Genomic DNA, 15336 nt, shown 5'->3' with positions numbered 1-15336 from the left:
TAAGAACAGCCACAGTACAAATTTAAGACATGCACATTTTGGAGACTTCTGCAATACACAGTATATTACATTTTTGTAAGTAGGTTTTACAGCACACCTGGTGTCTAAAAGAATAAGTCACATTTGCTCAAATTCTAACTACACGTAGCTAATAAAGTGCAGACAGACAGACTTTTTCTGCTTCTTTGATTTAGAATTCAGTCTCAGGTTGAAAGTTCTAATTCGACTTCATTGCAAGTATGCGGATTTGGGAAAAAAAAGGGACTGTGTTCTATCTTCCCTGCTGCTGCTCTCTTTTATGTAGGTGACAAGTTTTTTTGGTTATAATTTCACTACAAAAATAATTGACGTTATCTAATAAGATGCAGTAAGCATTTGCTTGTTTATACCACGCATAAAACTACACTACAACTAAGCAGAATTGTAAATTTGAATTAATAACGCAAGCCAGTCAAAATTCTCCTCGAGGAGAAAATTTGCCCCTAAAAAAGCTGCAGAATAAGTAAATCTCAGCTGAATTTGGCAGCAGGACGATCTTATTTGTAAAGAAATTCATAGTAAATGAGCTCAGTTCATAATGTGCTTTAACAGTAAAGAGAAAAACATGCTTTCCATGCTGCCTGAATGGTTGGCATAATTTTGCTTGCCTTCCTTTCCTGTTAACTTCAGGATGAAAATGGCTTTGCTGTCAGAGTACATTTGTTCCCACTAATTCAACAGTATAACAAGCTAAAATATTTATTTCTTTTTTCCATCCTTTAATTTGTGTTTTATCATATTGGGAACATCATCTACTGATTTCATTTACTGTAGCATTACGCAAACAACTCTTATGGGAAAGTCACCTCACTGTAATATGAAAACTAAGCAGAAAAAGGACTCAGTGTTTTAGGATATATTGCCTCAGAGGGCCCCACGTTTCTGGGCAGACCAACACAAAGGCCAGAATGCACATCTAAAATCACTGCTCAAATATCTCATCCCAATAAAACCCTCAACTTTTCAAAGAAGACACTTACATTCTTATTGCTTCTCATGGAGAAGATGAACTACCAGAACATCTTTTGATTAGAGCTAAATGATCAAACAGAGCAAACAGTGTTATTTTTTTTTTAGCTCAATCACTCCCCTGTTCATGAAAGTCTACAAAATGATGTTGTCTTATATTCGGGTGAGTCTATAATTAAAGATGATCAAAATGTTTTCCTCTGAAAAATGTTGCTGATGGTAACAGGATTTTAATTGCATGATTGCTGGTATGCAATGTGCTTCTGCCTCCTATAGGAAATAAAATCAGTTCTCAACTAAATACAAATGTTTTTACTGAAAATTCAGCTGGATTTCTTCTTTCTTTTTTTTTAAAAGCAAACAAAAAGAAAACATTTTCTGGATAGAATCTTTTGCACAATTTGTGGAGTACGAATTGGCTTCTGCTTGCCCCTTTGTTAGGGGCCAAAAACATAACTTGCCCCTTTGAACAGTGCAGCATGCATTTGCTCATTCACATCTTCTCTCCATCAACTCTCAGATGAGCTCTGTGCAAGTGGCTTCTAACTTTAGTACCTCAGTTATCAGCCTAAAGTTAGGTGGAATTAATCAGACCACAAAAATTATGTTTATGGACAAGTCTTTGTAATTATTTACTTTTGTATACCTTATTCATGTAGCAACTACTTATAATGTTTAATCTTCTCTCTTCTGTTCTTTTCTCACATACCAAACACTGTCTTGTCCTTGCCTCATTTGCATCTGTGATGATTTCTAATATTTGATTTAAGTAGTGTGAACTCAGGAGCAAGTCATTACTTAAGTACATGGTTTGAATATACAAAGGACACAATGACACAATCCCATGAAGCCCTTAGAGTTTTTCAAAAACATGCAAAAGGTTAGTGGAAAAAAAAACAAGACTGATGCTGTCTGACATCTGTCATTACAGTAAATATCAATATCTATTTAATTGGCTCTATATTCTTCATTCAGAAATAAAGTTTACACTTACCGTTCTCACCAGATGTCTTATCTTTTCCATTTGTAGCTCCGGTTCCTTGTCTCTGGTAGAAGAGGGAAAGAAAAAGCAGTTAGAACAAACTTGGATTGTCACCTTGGAATTGCTAGCAGTTACAGATAGATTTCCCTTCAATCTCTTGGATAGTCACTCACCCTCTTACGATGCTGTTTAGAAAAACCAGCAGTCAAAATAGGAACACTTGGTACCATCTAGGCACAGCTATGTAAATATGTGTGCAATTGTACACTGTTATCACCTGCTAGTGATGGGCTATGTGTAGTCAGGTTAAAACAGTGCAAAGGTATGAGCTACAGTAGAACATTCCCTCGGGTCTCTGCCATGCCTCCATTTGTGGGATTCTTTTGACATTGGTCAGACTTTCCATTTTGTCCTCAAACACAGATGGAACTTCCCACTTCAACTCACTTAGACTAAAGAACACCTTCATGACATTCCATGCAAAATACCGTGAATAAACACGAAGTGACTTATAGCAAATGCCAGTGCAGCCCAAACAGATATTCCCCATGGCAAAGCTGTATTAACGTTGTTACACTTATATAATTTACTAGCATAGGAATGGTTACTCAAAAAAAAACCAAACAACCCTATACTGCATCCTTCAGAGGGAGCATCTCACAGGTAGAATTAAGGTGCTTAATAAACTTGTTTGGTAAAATTTGCATTCCTTATGCAAAATTATTTATACTTATAAATATTACTGAAACAGATTTAAAAAATCCATCCTCTAGGGCTGTCCATGTGAAAAACCAGGAGTATGAAGTTTACAGTGAATAAATCTAGTTGCATTCAGGGGTAACATATCTTCATGCATCAGGAAAGTTAACAACTGCAGCAGCATTGCAAACCACATGGTTTGCACTAAAAAATGGACAATCATACTCATTCTGTTATGAAAAATCATACAGGCATACTTATCCTCAGGTATTTACTGCAGAGCAGTATTAAAATTAAAATCAGGACTGCTGATTAAAAACTCCTCTAGTGTCTGTCTTTCATCTCCCACTGTGTTTGTCTTCTCAGAGTATTCATGATGTAAGTACAAAACCTTCATGTTTACTCTTAGCTCTCATTATATAAAGCCAGAGGGAGATAGAAGTTCTTCAAACCCCTCAGGAGGACAGCAAAAAAGCTACATATGGTCTATCGTGCATCCACATGCCCATGGTGAGGTCTCTCATCTTCCTCCCTGTGGCAGACTTCAGTGCATGGCTCTGTTCCGCTGCCTTTGCCTCATCTCACACTGTGCAATGAGACAGAATCCCTACAGAAAACAACTTTGAGTCCGTAGCTACCACCCCATGCAATGGAAATATATTTTTGTTTCTCCCTGGAGCTTCAAAGTCTACAACAGGAAAGAAAACTTTAGGCTAATAATGCAAAAAAAAAAAAAAAAAAAAAAAAAGATACTAAAGGGCATTTTATTTTTTTTTTGAATGTGAAAATATAACTTCACAATTGCCATAAGTCACTAAATCCACCCAGAAGCCAATTTTGCTAAAGACATTAACATTTATGCCTTTAAATTAAGCTTTGTTAATACGTCAATATTTCAATTTCAATCCCAATTTGAAACAAGATTTCAGTGTAAATTTATCAGGACCTCCCAAAAAAAATAAAATACCAATTTCTAGAAGGTAAAAATCCAGTAACTATATTAATTTTTCTAAAAATTTACTTTCCAATCCTTTTTTTTTTTTTTTTTTTTTTTTAGATGTTTTTTCTGAGTATTTCAGACTGTGCTGCCTAGCTGTTATGAAGACTTCTCTTTCCTCCCCAGGCTATACCTGTCAGGTTTGGTCTGCTGCTGATGCAGTGCTGGAATAGGGAAGCACGCATTTCATGTCTCAGGATTTCCCCTTTGGGAGAGGGGAAAGTTCTGATAAAGAAAATAAATGAAATCTCAGCTTCAGTTACTGAAGATATTTTCTGTTCATGAGGTCAAAATTGTTTTCTAAGTTAAAATCAGACTAAATACACAATGCTTGTTTGGGGACCATTAGACATAGAATAACGCTTTAAAGACTCTTAAACAAGCTTCTGATAGTACTTCCTTCTGTGCTGCATACATAATTTCATCTAAAAGCACTGTGCTGTATTCCAAAAAAGACCAATGGATTTGAGAAAGAAAATCAGTTTCTTGTTAACAGGGCATTGCAACTGTGTTGGAAAAAGCCACATACAACATATTCATCCACTTGCAAACCCCTCAGTATTTTACTTCAATACATTCACTGGCCCTATTAAAAACAAACAAACAAACAAAAAAAAACCAACACATTTTCAAGATGCTGATACTATTAGCATTAGCCTCTTGCTTCCTTCTTCATCTTTCACGATGCTACCACAGGCAGCAAACAAGGCTTAGGTTTCCAATATCATTCCAAACAAAGGACTGAACATGAGGAGGAGTATCTTCAAGAAGCAATGGATTAAAGCCCTTCAAAAGCTGGTGTAATAGATATTGTCCTCAAAGCCAACAAATGAAATTAATAACATTGAAATAGGAAAAAAATAGTACTAATTTCTGAGCTTTGTTTTTAAACAAGCAATCCCCAAGTTGCTGACCATCTTTTAAAAGCTAAAAGTAGTCTAATCCTTTTGCTTCCTGTAACTCATAGCCATCTCCCATCACTCAAAGCTTCTGAAGTTCCCCAGATTCTGTAAGGCAAGGACTAGGATAGAAGCACCGAATAAACTGTCCATTGGGTATTGAAGAGGAAACATCTGAGCCAAAACGAACATGAGTCCAAAGCCATAATGATCATCCAGTAAAACAGGATAAACAGTTTTGTTGCTACGTTGCGTAGGAGGAAACATAGTTTATGACTGCTTGGGGCTATATTAATTTTTAACTCAGTGGTTTTGCTGAACATCAAAGGCACATCATTAAAAATGTCTCCAAAAATCAAAGTCACTCCCAATTTGTCAGAAGATGAAGGAAAAAGGGCTACTGCCAGGAACCACAGTAGGAGAAGAATAGGTTTATTTTCCTGTTAAATTCTTAGTGCCATACAGTGCAGCTCGCTAATGTAGTGTAAAATCTACAGAATTAGTCCCCAGGTGTACAAACTAAGGGCAAAAAGTGAGCTTTCAGCCAGAAGGATTTCTCAATAAGAACATTAAATTACTGCAGTGAGGTTTTCTATTCATTCTCCTAACCTATCCTGCAATCCCAAACATTGTTACATTCTCTCTTGTATTCAGATTTCTGGACCCTTTCAACAACACTTTAAAGTTGCACCTCAGCATTAGGGACTGTATCCAGGCATTGGTTATGAAGTTTCTTGAGGCAGAGGAATGACTTTTGAGGAGCTATGGAAAGCCCAATATCAGGAGATGAGACTGTCAGGAAGCTCTGACAAATGGGTCAAACGGTTTTATCCTTCATTTGAGTGCAGGGCCCACATGATGTACAGGGCATGCTGTATCCCAGTGAAGCAGGGGTTGCAGATGTTTAAAAGTATATTGTTTCTACATAAAGGAAAAAAGGAAAAAAAAGAAAAAGGAAAAAAAAGAAAAAGGAAAAAAAAGAAAAAGGAAAAAAAAGAAAAAGGAAAAAAAAGAAAAAGGAAAAAAAAGAAAAAGGAAAAAAAAGAAAAAGGAAAAAAAAGAAAAAGGAAAAAAAAGAAAAAGGAAAAAAAAGAAAAAGGAAAAAAAAGAAAAAGGAAAAAAAAGAAAAAGGAAAAAGGAAAAAAAACTCTCAAGAATAAAAGAAAAAATAGAAACAATGGAAAGTTTCTGTAAAATTATTATCAGAAATGGCTGGTGTGGCCTTGAATCAGGGGTTTTTTGGTGTTTTTTTTTTTTTTTTTTTTTTTTTAAACACAATTATTTCACTGACACATTTTGTATATCATTAATATGCTCTGTTCTCATCGACTGGATAACAGCAGGGAAATCTGCACAAATCCTAGGCTTTTCTTAACCCTCATTTTGTTACCAGGTCTGCTCTAACAGAAAAGGCACAGGTGTGACAGAAGGAAATACATGTTGGTACAGTGCAACATAAAAGACGGCATACAGCTGGCTGACCAGACAAGAGAGACTTTAATTTGTGCTGCTATCATTGGTATCTGATCTCTATACAGAATTTTCTGTTAAGTGTATAAGATGTATCCAAATATTTTATCGGTGTTTTTTTCACAGCCTTCTGCTTTAATTAACAAAAGCAGCTGCTTAAGCACTAGAATGAGAACAGTAGTGAAAAATATATTTTAGTAACTTATAAGTTTATAACTTTTCTTCAAATAAAAACATTGTAAGTATTCACTTAAGGACTTCCCAAGTTTTCCAGGTACAGCTTGTAGCTTTCCTACTTTGCAGCAGAACAACCTGGAAACGCACTGAGCTGATGCCCACTGATTACAGGACTAAGTATCTCCTATTGAGCACCTTGGATCTGTGCAGTCAGTGTGGACTTCATCCAGGAACAAAGAAAGAAACAAAGTTCTAGGCTGATTTTTATTTAGTGTTGGTTGATCTCTGGAGATACCAGAGAAGTTTGGACTAATGAAATAAGCCACAAGTGAACTCACTTTGCTTATAGGTGCAGGAAGATCCCAAAGCACACTTACATCGCCATTACTGCATCATTATTTCATAGTGCTTTTTCTCTTTTTTCCCTAGGTGGGATTTTGAGGGCATTAGAATTGCATGCGCACTCCTACACACTAAAGGTGATAAACTAGATATAAATAAAGACAGAAAGCACACAAAGCTACGTCCTTCAATTAGCCTCATCTTCCATATACTTCTTGTCCAAGTGCACTACATGCAATTCCTGATTATGAGAAAATAATGTTTTCCATGCTTTTTTATACTGGGTATGAATTTGCTATTGAAAACAAAGATCAAATATTCAATTAAAAAAAAAAAAACAAAAAAAACAGGTATTGGGCACTGAGGAAACCATTTGCTGTTGCTGGTTAATCACTACATTACACATGCATGGCACAGGAAAACAGTTCTTTGATGAAGTGACATCTGGAACTAACTGAAATCAATGGGCATTGTGCAACTGCTCCTCTTTCAAGCTCTAGCAAAAATTTAATTTAGGTCAGAAACTAGATGAAGAGCCAAAATGTAAGTAGGGGCAAAAAGCAAATGGCTATGGCCTGGAACAAGTGGATATACTCTGTCAAATTTGGAATTTCACTGTAAGTTGGTGAAATTCTTCTTTGCTGGAGGTTCCTGGGAATTGTATATCAAAATGCATGAAGATGAATGGGGAACAATAGTATGTGTCTTGGTATATGACAGGAGAGCCATGCACAAGCTGTCACGCATTAACTCCAATTTTAAGTTTCCAACACCAGTCCATGATGTAGATTGATGTTAAACCCCAGTAATTACATAAAGAATGCTTACAGTCAGAACTGAAGAGTCCCAGAGAAGCTTGAATATCACTATGAAAATTTTGTTGGAAGTAAACTCTTCTCATTGGTTTATTTTGCCACCTTTACAAGTTTCTCCACTTTTTTTTCCCCCCACACCACAGACTGAATATTTATGAGATAAAATTGTTCTTCAAAGCCCGCACTTAAGGTAACAGCAACAAACACAGAGCATCTAGCCAATACTTTATCTGAATGTACCCGTGAGTCTGATGAACCTGCTGACTTCTTGCACATCTTTGCATGAAATCACAGATTATATCTTTTGAGTGCTCAACAGGAATGAAAAACATTTATCAATGTATACTTCAGTACAAAGCAGTCATTTATACGACTAATAGTTTCTGGTAGAAGTGACTTTTTGGAGACTACCACTTTTTCCTGCCTGCTGTCACCCTAGGATCTCAGGTCCTTGTGATAGAGTAGAAACCTAAGTAGCACCCTCTTCATGTCCCTTTGCACAGTGGGAATTTTCTATTCTCTGGCCGTCCTGTGTTGCCAGAGCAGCATAATATTGCCAGAGCAGAAGAGTGCCAGGATTCATCTTTCAATACTGGCTGTCAAAATTAAACAATCCCTGGCACTCTGACTATTTTTGTAATTATCTTCATGGGTCAAGCAGTGTTGTACTTGACTAGCTATTGATTGTCCTTAATTTTAAGGATCACCTATGGCTATTTTTATACATTAAAATCCCAGAACTGGGCTGAGATGAACAGATGTGATTCAAATTTCAGGATTGTTATGTTCTCCCCCCATTTGCCCAGAGGCAAGCCTAGCTTCAAAAGGCCAGAAGTCACAGCTTGGTAGAACCAAGTTACTGAAATATAGCATCTCCAGAAAAATCTACCTGTGCAATTTCCTTACATCTTTCTATAAATGAAATAACTTGAACCTCACAGCATTCACATCCTTGCACCTTTTAGTCATTTAAACTACTTAAGAATAAGTCTACATAAAATACTTAGTTCACCCAATGGACAGAGTGCCTTAAGCATGGGGGTGTTCACAGAGTTCAGGCATTTGCCTCAATCAGCAAGGTGCAGCTAGTTCACTTTTTACCAGACAGAGCTTTTAGGTTTGAGGTGAGTCCTCAGCACTAGCACCCAGTATGATTCCAGGCTGAAGAAGGAGGCAGCTAATAAGAAGGAGCAGAGAGAATCACTGTCAGAGACGCAGAAACCCACTTACAGTGCTGTATTTATAGATTCTAATAGCACAGAGGAGAACTATGCCCCACTTTCACCAAAGCAGTGCTGCAATTTATAAATCAACTCACTGAAAACCTGCTGATTTTGTATTCATATTCAATGCAGTGTTCCAAACAGTATATTTACACCAACACCAAACATAATCAACATAATTAGCACAAACGGTATCTTCCTTAATATTTAGGTTATTAGCATATTCTGAATTAAAACATTATTAAGTAGATATTTCTCCGAAGACATTTGTAATCACTTTCTTTTTTTTCTGAGGCAGGGATTAATGGAATCTTTGAAGTTAATTTTGAAAGCAGCTGCAAGAATGTATTTCCCAAATCCTGTTAATTACCGTGCCAGCCTTGAGAAGTAATCTTTTTTTTTTTTTCCTGCAGGAAACAGGGCTTGATCCTGCAAGGCTTATTTACAGGAGAACTCGCATGTGAACAAGTACTTGTGTTTACTTCAGCAGCATTAGTTGCTTGAGTGAGAGTTGGAATCTTACTGCGGTACTGTAAGATCTCTAAACTGCACATTAAGTTCTGTTAAGCACAAGATAAACAGGGTAAAATTAACTATGGAATAAGCCTTCAAACACCAACTAACAAAAAAATACCTCAGCTCGCATTTGGACAAGGATGGTAACGCCTGTATCCACAAATTACACTGCAAATTGATAAATAGGAAATACCAAGGTGACCCAAGAGGAGTATTTCAATTACATAAAAATAGATTGATTAAGCTGTGAAGTATAAACAAAAAATGACTAGAATTCTTCAGATTGTTTCTTCCTTTTTTAATCCTATCAGTTCTTATCGACTGGTAGCATTAAATTTGACACCACAGTTCCAAAAAGGAAGTTTGGGACAGGAAACCAGCCTTCAGAACTCCCTTCCCAATACGATCCAGTCCAGGCTGTGGATGCCCCATCCCTGGAGGCATTCAAGGCCAGGCTGAATGTCGCTCTGGGCAACCTAGTCTAGCAGTAGGCAACTCTGCCCACGGGCAGGGGGTTTGAAACTAGGTAACCTTTCAGGTCCTTTTCAACCCAGGCCATTCTATGATGATTCTTTGTTGATAATGATGATTCTCTCCATCCTCAAGGTCTCATTTGTCCAAATAAAATTGCTTGCAAAGCCATACAGAAAATAGCATCACTAAGATTATTCCAGATAATAGTAATCTTTCTGCAGAGCTGTCTTGAAATTAATCACTGGAAGGAGTCATCCGGCTTAAGAAGAGTTTAATTGTTTATATCAGTCCAACAGAACAGGCAATAGGGAGGAAGAACCACAATTTGATTCTGGAAACTGAGTACCAAAACATAACTTGCTTTGAAACATTCAAATCTCCTTTTTTTTTTTTTTTTTTCCTCCTTAATTCCTCTAGACACAGTGGGAATTGCTATGATCTCAGGAGATTGTTCCATAGGAGAGCAAAGATGCTCAAAAAAGCCCTAGCTCAAAAATGAGGGGGTACAGATGGAAGGATGCAGAATTTCAACAATAGCACCAAGGTAGCATTGGCTGGAAGAGACCTCTGGAAGTCTCTGGTCCTACAAATAGCCTGAAGGAGAACATTGTCAATTCTTTGCCAAGCCAGGTCTCGCAAGTCCCAAGGGCAGAGAATCCACACTCTCTCTGGGTGATCTGCTCCAGCACTGCTGCACGACACTCCTAAGAAGAAAGATCTCCTTGCATTCCCCAATGATTTCAGCAGCTAATTTTATTCTGAGCTGGCTTTCTCCTAAAAAGCTGAAAACTGCAGATGGACCAAAAGTTCTTGATAAAAAGAATCTGGAAGCTGTGGTGTTCTGAAAAGAAGTTATTTGGAAGTATTACATTTTTTTAAATTTTAAAGTAAATACTCTAATGCCCCTGATTCGAAATACTATTTGCTAAACAGATCCCAAACATTTAATCAGTTACCAGTTCAACATGGATCCATATCTCCTGGTGATGCTGCACAACCTCAAAGAAACACCAGGCAGCCAGGCACTACTAAAGCAGCTCAGTGACAGGGAGGTCTAGCCACACACAGACAGCATACCTCCATTATAAGCCCTAACCAGCTATGCAGGCACAGTTAATGGCAGCTGACTGTAGCAATTGATGAGGAGTTAATCAGAATCTTGGGGACCTGGGCAAAGTGCTGAATTCAGAGGGCATCATGGGTACCCTTTAATATTTCCAGTCTCAGGTGGGAAGAATGCACTAAGCCAATTAAGGGGTCAGGCTCTTTGCTCAGGCATGATATAGCTGATTATGGATGGTGTTGGTTTTCTTAAACAAATATTTACTTTATATGTAATTCCTCCAAACTCTGCTGAAATTGAGGGTAATTTAATTTGCCAAGATACAAACCCAGCTGTAATTGAGTTAGAGGCTGTCTTCAAGGGACAACTTGGTTATTGATGGCAGAAGTCTGCACTGACAAATTGCTTCATATCTGATCATATCAACTTTATCATTATTAAAACAGACTGTGCATCTTCCCAGACTGCAGAAATTTGGGTGTTTTTTTCTGTTAGCATTTTTTTTTTTTCCCCAGCTGTACAATTCAAACAAAATTCCTTCTCACTTTCTTCCCATATCCTTACTTATTTCTGGGGTAAACAGATGTTACCACAACCTTCTAGAACTGCCCAGCCAGGTTTTGAGAAGTTATTGATTACAGCAGTTTCAAGTCACTATACAAAGCAACTTCCTGCCCCCACCATAGGGAAAAGCCTTCTGATTTTCAAGACAATAGCATGAGGAAGCAACATGGATGTTTACGCATCACTTTGCTCCTCAACCCTCCAGGCAGGCTGTGTGGTCACAGACAGCGACTGCAAGCAGCCCGAGAGCCATTTGCAGTTTTGACAGCAGCTTCTGTGGGGCTGTTCCAGCAGCAGGGGAAAACCACTGGACTGAGAGCACATTGCAGCCTTGGCAGCACACCCTACCCAGGGGCTGCGCAAAGAGATGATGCATACCCGTTATCTTTGGCTCTGTGCCACCAGGACATCCCTACGCAGGGATTGGCAGCTGTAGCTGCCTTGAAATTGGGCTGCACTTGACAGAAATTTGTCCCTCATTATTCAGATATGCATTGAAAGCTACCCACTGAGACTCTGGGGGAACAGCTTTGTTTCCAGTGCGATGCAGTTCCTAACAAAGCTGCCTTGGCACTGTGCGTCCAAGCAGCAGCCAAGTGATTAGAAATAACCCCACAACACTAAGAAGGAAAATGGATGGGGTGATGCACAAGGTCACACCGATTGCCAAGCTTCAGGGACAGCACTCATACATGCTCACATAGAACGCAGAGGAAAAAAAGAAGATAGATCACTAGCTTCATCTAAGAGCTGGCTGAAAAACACGGATTTCCACAAATCAGAAGCTCTCTGGACCCTGCAGCTGCTCAGTGAAATTAATGCTACTATCAGCTTTGATGTCAATAGTGGCAGAGAAATTAGGAAAGCAATTTCCAGTGTAGCTGTAGGTAGTTCCCAGCATCCCTGACTCCAAGGACAGACTTACCAGATTGGTTTGGGATTGTAGAGACCTTAAAGACAATCTAGTTCCAACCTCCTTGCCATGATCAGGGACACCTCCCACCAGGCCAGACTGTCCAGGGTCCTGTCTCCCCCAGGGATGGGACCTCCACAGCTTCTCTGGATAGCCCGTGCCAGTGCCTCACCACACTTTACAGTAAAGAACTTCTTCCCATTATCTGATATATATCTCCCTTCTTTTTGTTCAAAGCCATTTCACCTTGTCCTACCACTATACTCCCTGGAAGAGAGTCTCTCCTGATCTTTCCTGTAGTCAGGAAAGACTTAAAGAGAGAACAAGTCAGAAGGATCGTAAGGCCCCGCTTTCACGGTCTGTATTTGTACTGAAAATCAAGATCAAGCAAGCTTTTGCCCTTCTGCTCCACAGGAGGTCATTAAAGTCATTAAAAAAGACCTGAATACATTCCTCCAGAAAATAAAGCCACATATTCATTTTGTTAATATCCCAACAGACCTAAATTTCACACAGAAAGCAGATTACAACATTCACTTAGATCCAGCTGTGCACTGTCTGATGTAGCAGTCTGATGAAAACATCTATTAATTTTAAAGGCTTATATGATAATGACCACAAGAGATATTGTTAGAATTTGGATTTGTAACTCTCATTTTTTTCCCCCCACAATTTACAAGAGTAATGCTAGATCCTTAGCTAATTGTTTCTGCATACATAGATCCACCCCTTTAACCAGCTCCAGGGTGAAAATGCACCAAGCTTCTACTCAAAGCAAGGAATAGAAGGCAGAACTCAGAACAAAATCCTTGAGAAACAAGTTGAGGGTCTCCTGCAGACTTTCTGTACAGACGCATTCAGCTTGGCTTGGGTGCTAATGCTGTGCCATAGCTTGGGAAATAAGCTGAAGTGATAGCTAGCCAAGTCTGACTGGCCAATTAAAATTGGCATGAAGTCAGCCTGCCTTAGGCATTTGGTTGACCTGCTTAAACTGCAGCACACGTGTGCTGGCACATGTAGTTTAAATGTGTGCCAAGCCAACAATGTGCTTGTTCTCTCTTTAAGTGATGAGTATGCATCTGTCAGATCTAAGTGGAGTAGTGATACGTACAAAGCAGCTACGAAACCTCACATCTTATTTTTCCACCACGTAATCTGCAGAAACCTGTTTGCCCAGCTACCTCCATTTGCCTAGTCTGCTTTTCCTCCTCCTTCCAATCAAGTTGATGCTTTATTTTGCAGCAGTTTCCATCTTCCGTATTCCTTCACCTCACATTCCACTAAAATATGTTTGGAACTTTAGGAATTGGTTTTCAGTGCTGCTCAGATTTCATTCCAGAACACCACATGGTATCTCTCAAGTTCCAATAAAAGATATTGTTCATGGTATTTCAAACTAGTTTTGAAACTGTGCTTAGAAATTCAACAACCAGAATACTTAGTATTTAGTCCTTGAGATTTGAAAAAGCTTATTTTTTTATAAAGAAAAAAAAGACAGCAGTAGTCCCATTACATGGAGCACAGGAACTAGAAACTAAAAAGCACTAGAAATCAAATGAAATACATACTTGTGATTTTTTAATTTGAATTATTTTTCTGCCTATGCACCTCTCCCTACTGCCTCACCCAAGACTTGGGATTTGAGCACTTCAAATGTTTTCATTTTTAGCTACATGCTTTGGTTCATTTCAGGCCAGCTACTCTCCATTACCAACCACTACATTGCAGTTACATTAGGACCTGCATTCACCTGTATGATGCATTGTTTAGGCCCTTTTGAAGGGAAGTCTATCTTGCACATTCAAAACCCAGTTCCCTTGCTCTCTCATAGAAGAGGGCACTCTTTCCTCTCACTAATCCAACTTAATCCTAGTGCCTATTCAGGGCTTTGCTGAAATGCACACAGGCTCTTCAAGGAGACATAAAGGCAAAGCAGCATGTCAAGTTGTTTGACTTGCCAGACATGACTCAGCTGAATGAGTCTGGCTCAGAAACACTAAAGCCAACCTTCTTTCTGTGGGAGAGTATAACTGTATCAATAAAAACACTCATAAAGCACTGTTCTTCCTTAATATCTTGCATGCTAATAGGTTCAGCTTGGAAAGAGCCACCAATTTGCATGGAAAGAGCCTACTAACTCTTGACAAGATTAAAAACCTGTAGCATAATGTTACACTGAGAGTTGTCCTACTTCCGAGGATATGAGCCTGATCAGTGCTTGCTTGGGCATTTCTGAACTGCATCTTTTCTGGGGATGACATAACACACAATGATGACATAATCCCCACAAATACTTCTACACCAGAGCAAAACAACCAGCCAGGCTTCCTGCAGCTCTTCACTCTTCCCCATTTTTAGTGTAGTCATTTTGTGCTGTGAACCAACACACAATCTTCCCCGATCAGGTGCAGCAGCATACATCCTTTGAGTTTAAATCATTAGAACTTGAACACTTGGTTCCCATTGTTGTGGTTTAAATCAGTAGGTGGCTAAGCACCACACAGCCATTCACTTAGTCCCCCAGCCCTCAAGTAAAATGGGGGAGAAATTCAGAAAAAAAATTGTAAAACTCATACAAGTTGAGATAAAGGTTATTTAATAAGACAGAAAATAAAGAGAAATAATTGTGATTATATCTCATAAAATATGTATTTCTTTTAAACAGAATAAGCAATGCACAACACAGTCACTCACCACCCACTGAGTAATGCCCAGTCAGTCCCTGAGCAGAAACAGCCCACCCAGCCAACTTCCCAGTTTTACAGTTTTGCATGATGTTATACGAGAAGGCTGCAGAGTGGCCTCATTGCAGCCTGCCAGTACCTGAAGGGAGCCTACAAACAGGAGGGGAGTCAACTCTTTACAAGGGTAGATAACAGCAGCACAAGGGGAAATGGTTTTAAGTTGAGTAGAGAAGATTTAGGTTGGATGTCAGGGGGAAGTTCTTTACTGTGAGTGGTGAGGTGCTGGCAGAGGCTGCCCAGAGAGGCTGTAGATGCCCCGTCCCTGGAGGTGGGTAAGGCCAGGTTGCATAGGGCACTAGGCAGCCTGGTCTAGTATTAAATGGGGAGGTTGGTGGCCCTGAATGTGGTGGGGGGTAGGGGGGGTGGACCTTGATGATCCTTGAGGTCCCTTTCAACCCAAGCCATTCTCTGATCCTATGAGACAGAACATCCCTTAAGCCAGTTTCAGAC

At 39.0% G+C, this 15336-nt stretch overlaps 1 protein-coding gene across 1 annotated transcript in view; it reads right to left on the bottom strand.

Annotated features, from left to right (window-relative positions):
* Window positions 1-15336, bottom strand: part of PCP4 (Purkinje cell protein 4) — a 54012-nt gene that overhangs the window by 32067 nt on the left and 6609 nt on the right. The window contains exon 2 of the mRNA XM_048932543.1: window positions 2003-2054. Coding sequence (XP_048788500.1) covers window positions 2003-2054 — 52 coding nt within the window. The remainder of the gene's footprint in view (window positions 1-2002; window positions 2055-15336) is intronic.

The sequence above is a fragment of the Lagopus muta genome, chromosome 1 (assembly GCF_023343835.1).
Source record: "Lagopus muta isolate bLagMut1 chromosome 1, bLagMut1 primary, whole genome shotgun sequence".
In the NCBI taxonomy this organism is placed as follows: Eukaryota; Metazoa; Chordata; class Aves; order Galliformes; family Phasianidae; genus Lagopus; species Lagopus muta.
Note: the sequence above shows the minus strand (reverse complement) of the source record. Positions and strands in the feature narration are given on the sequence as shown.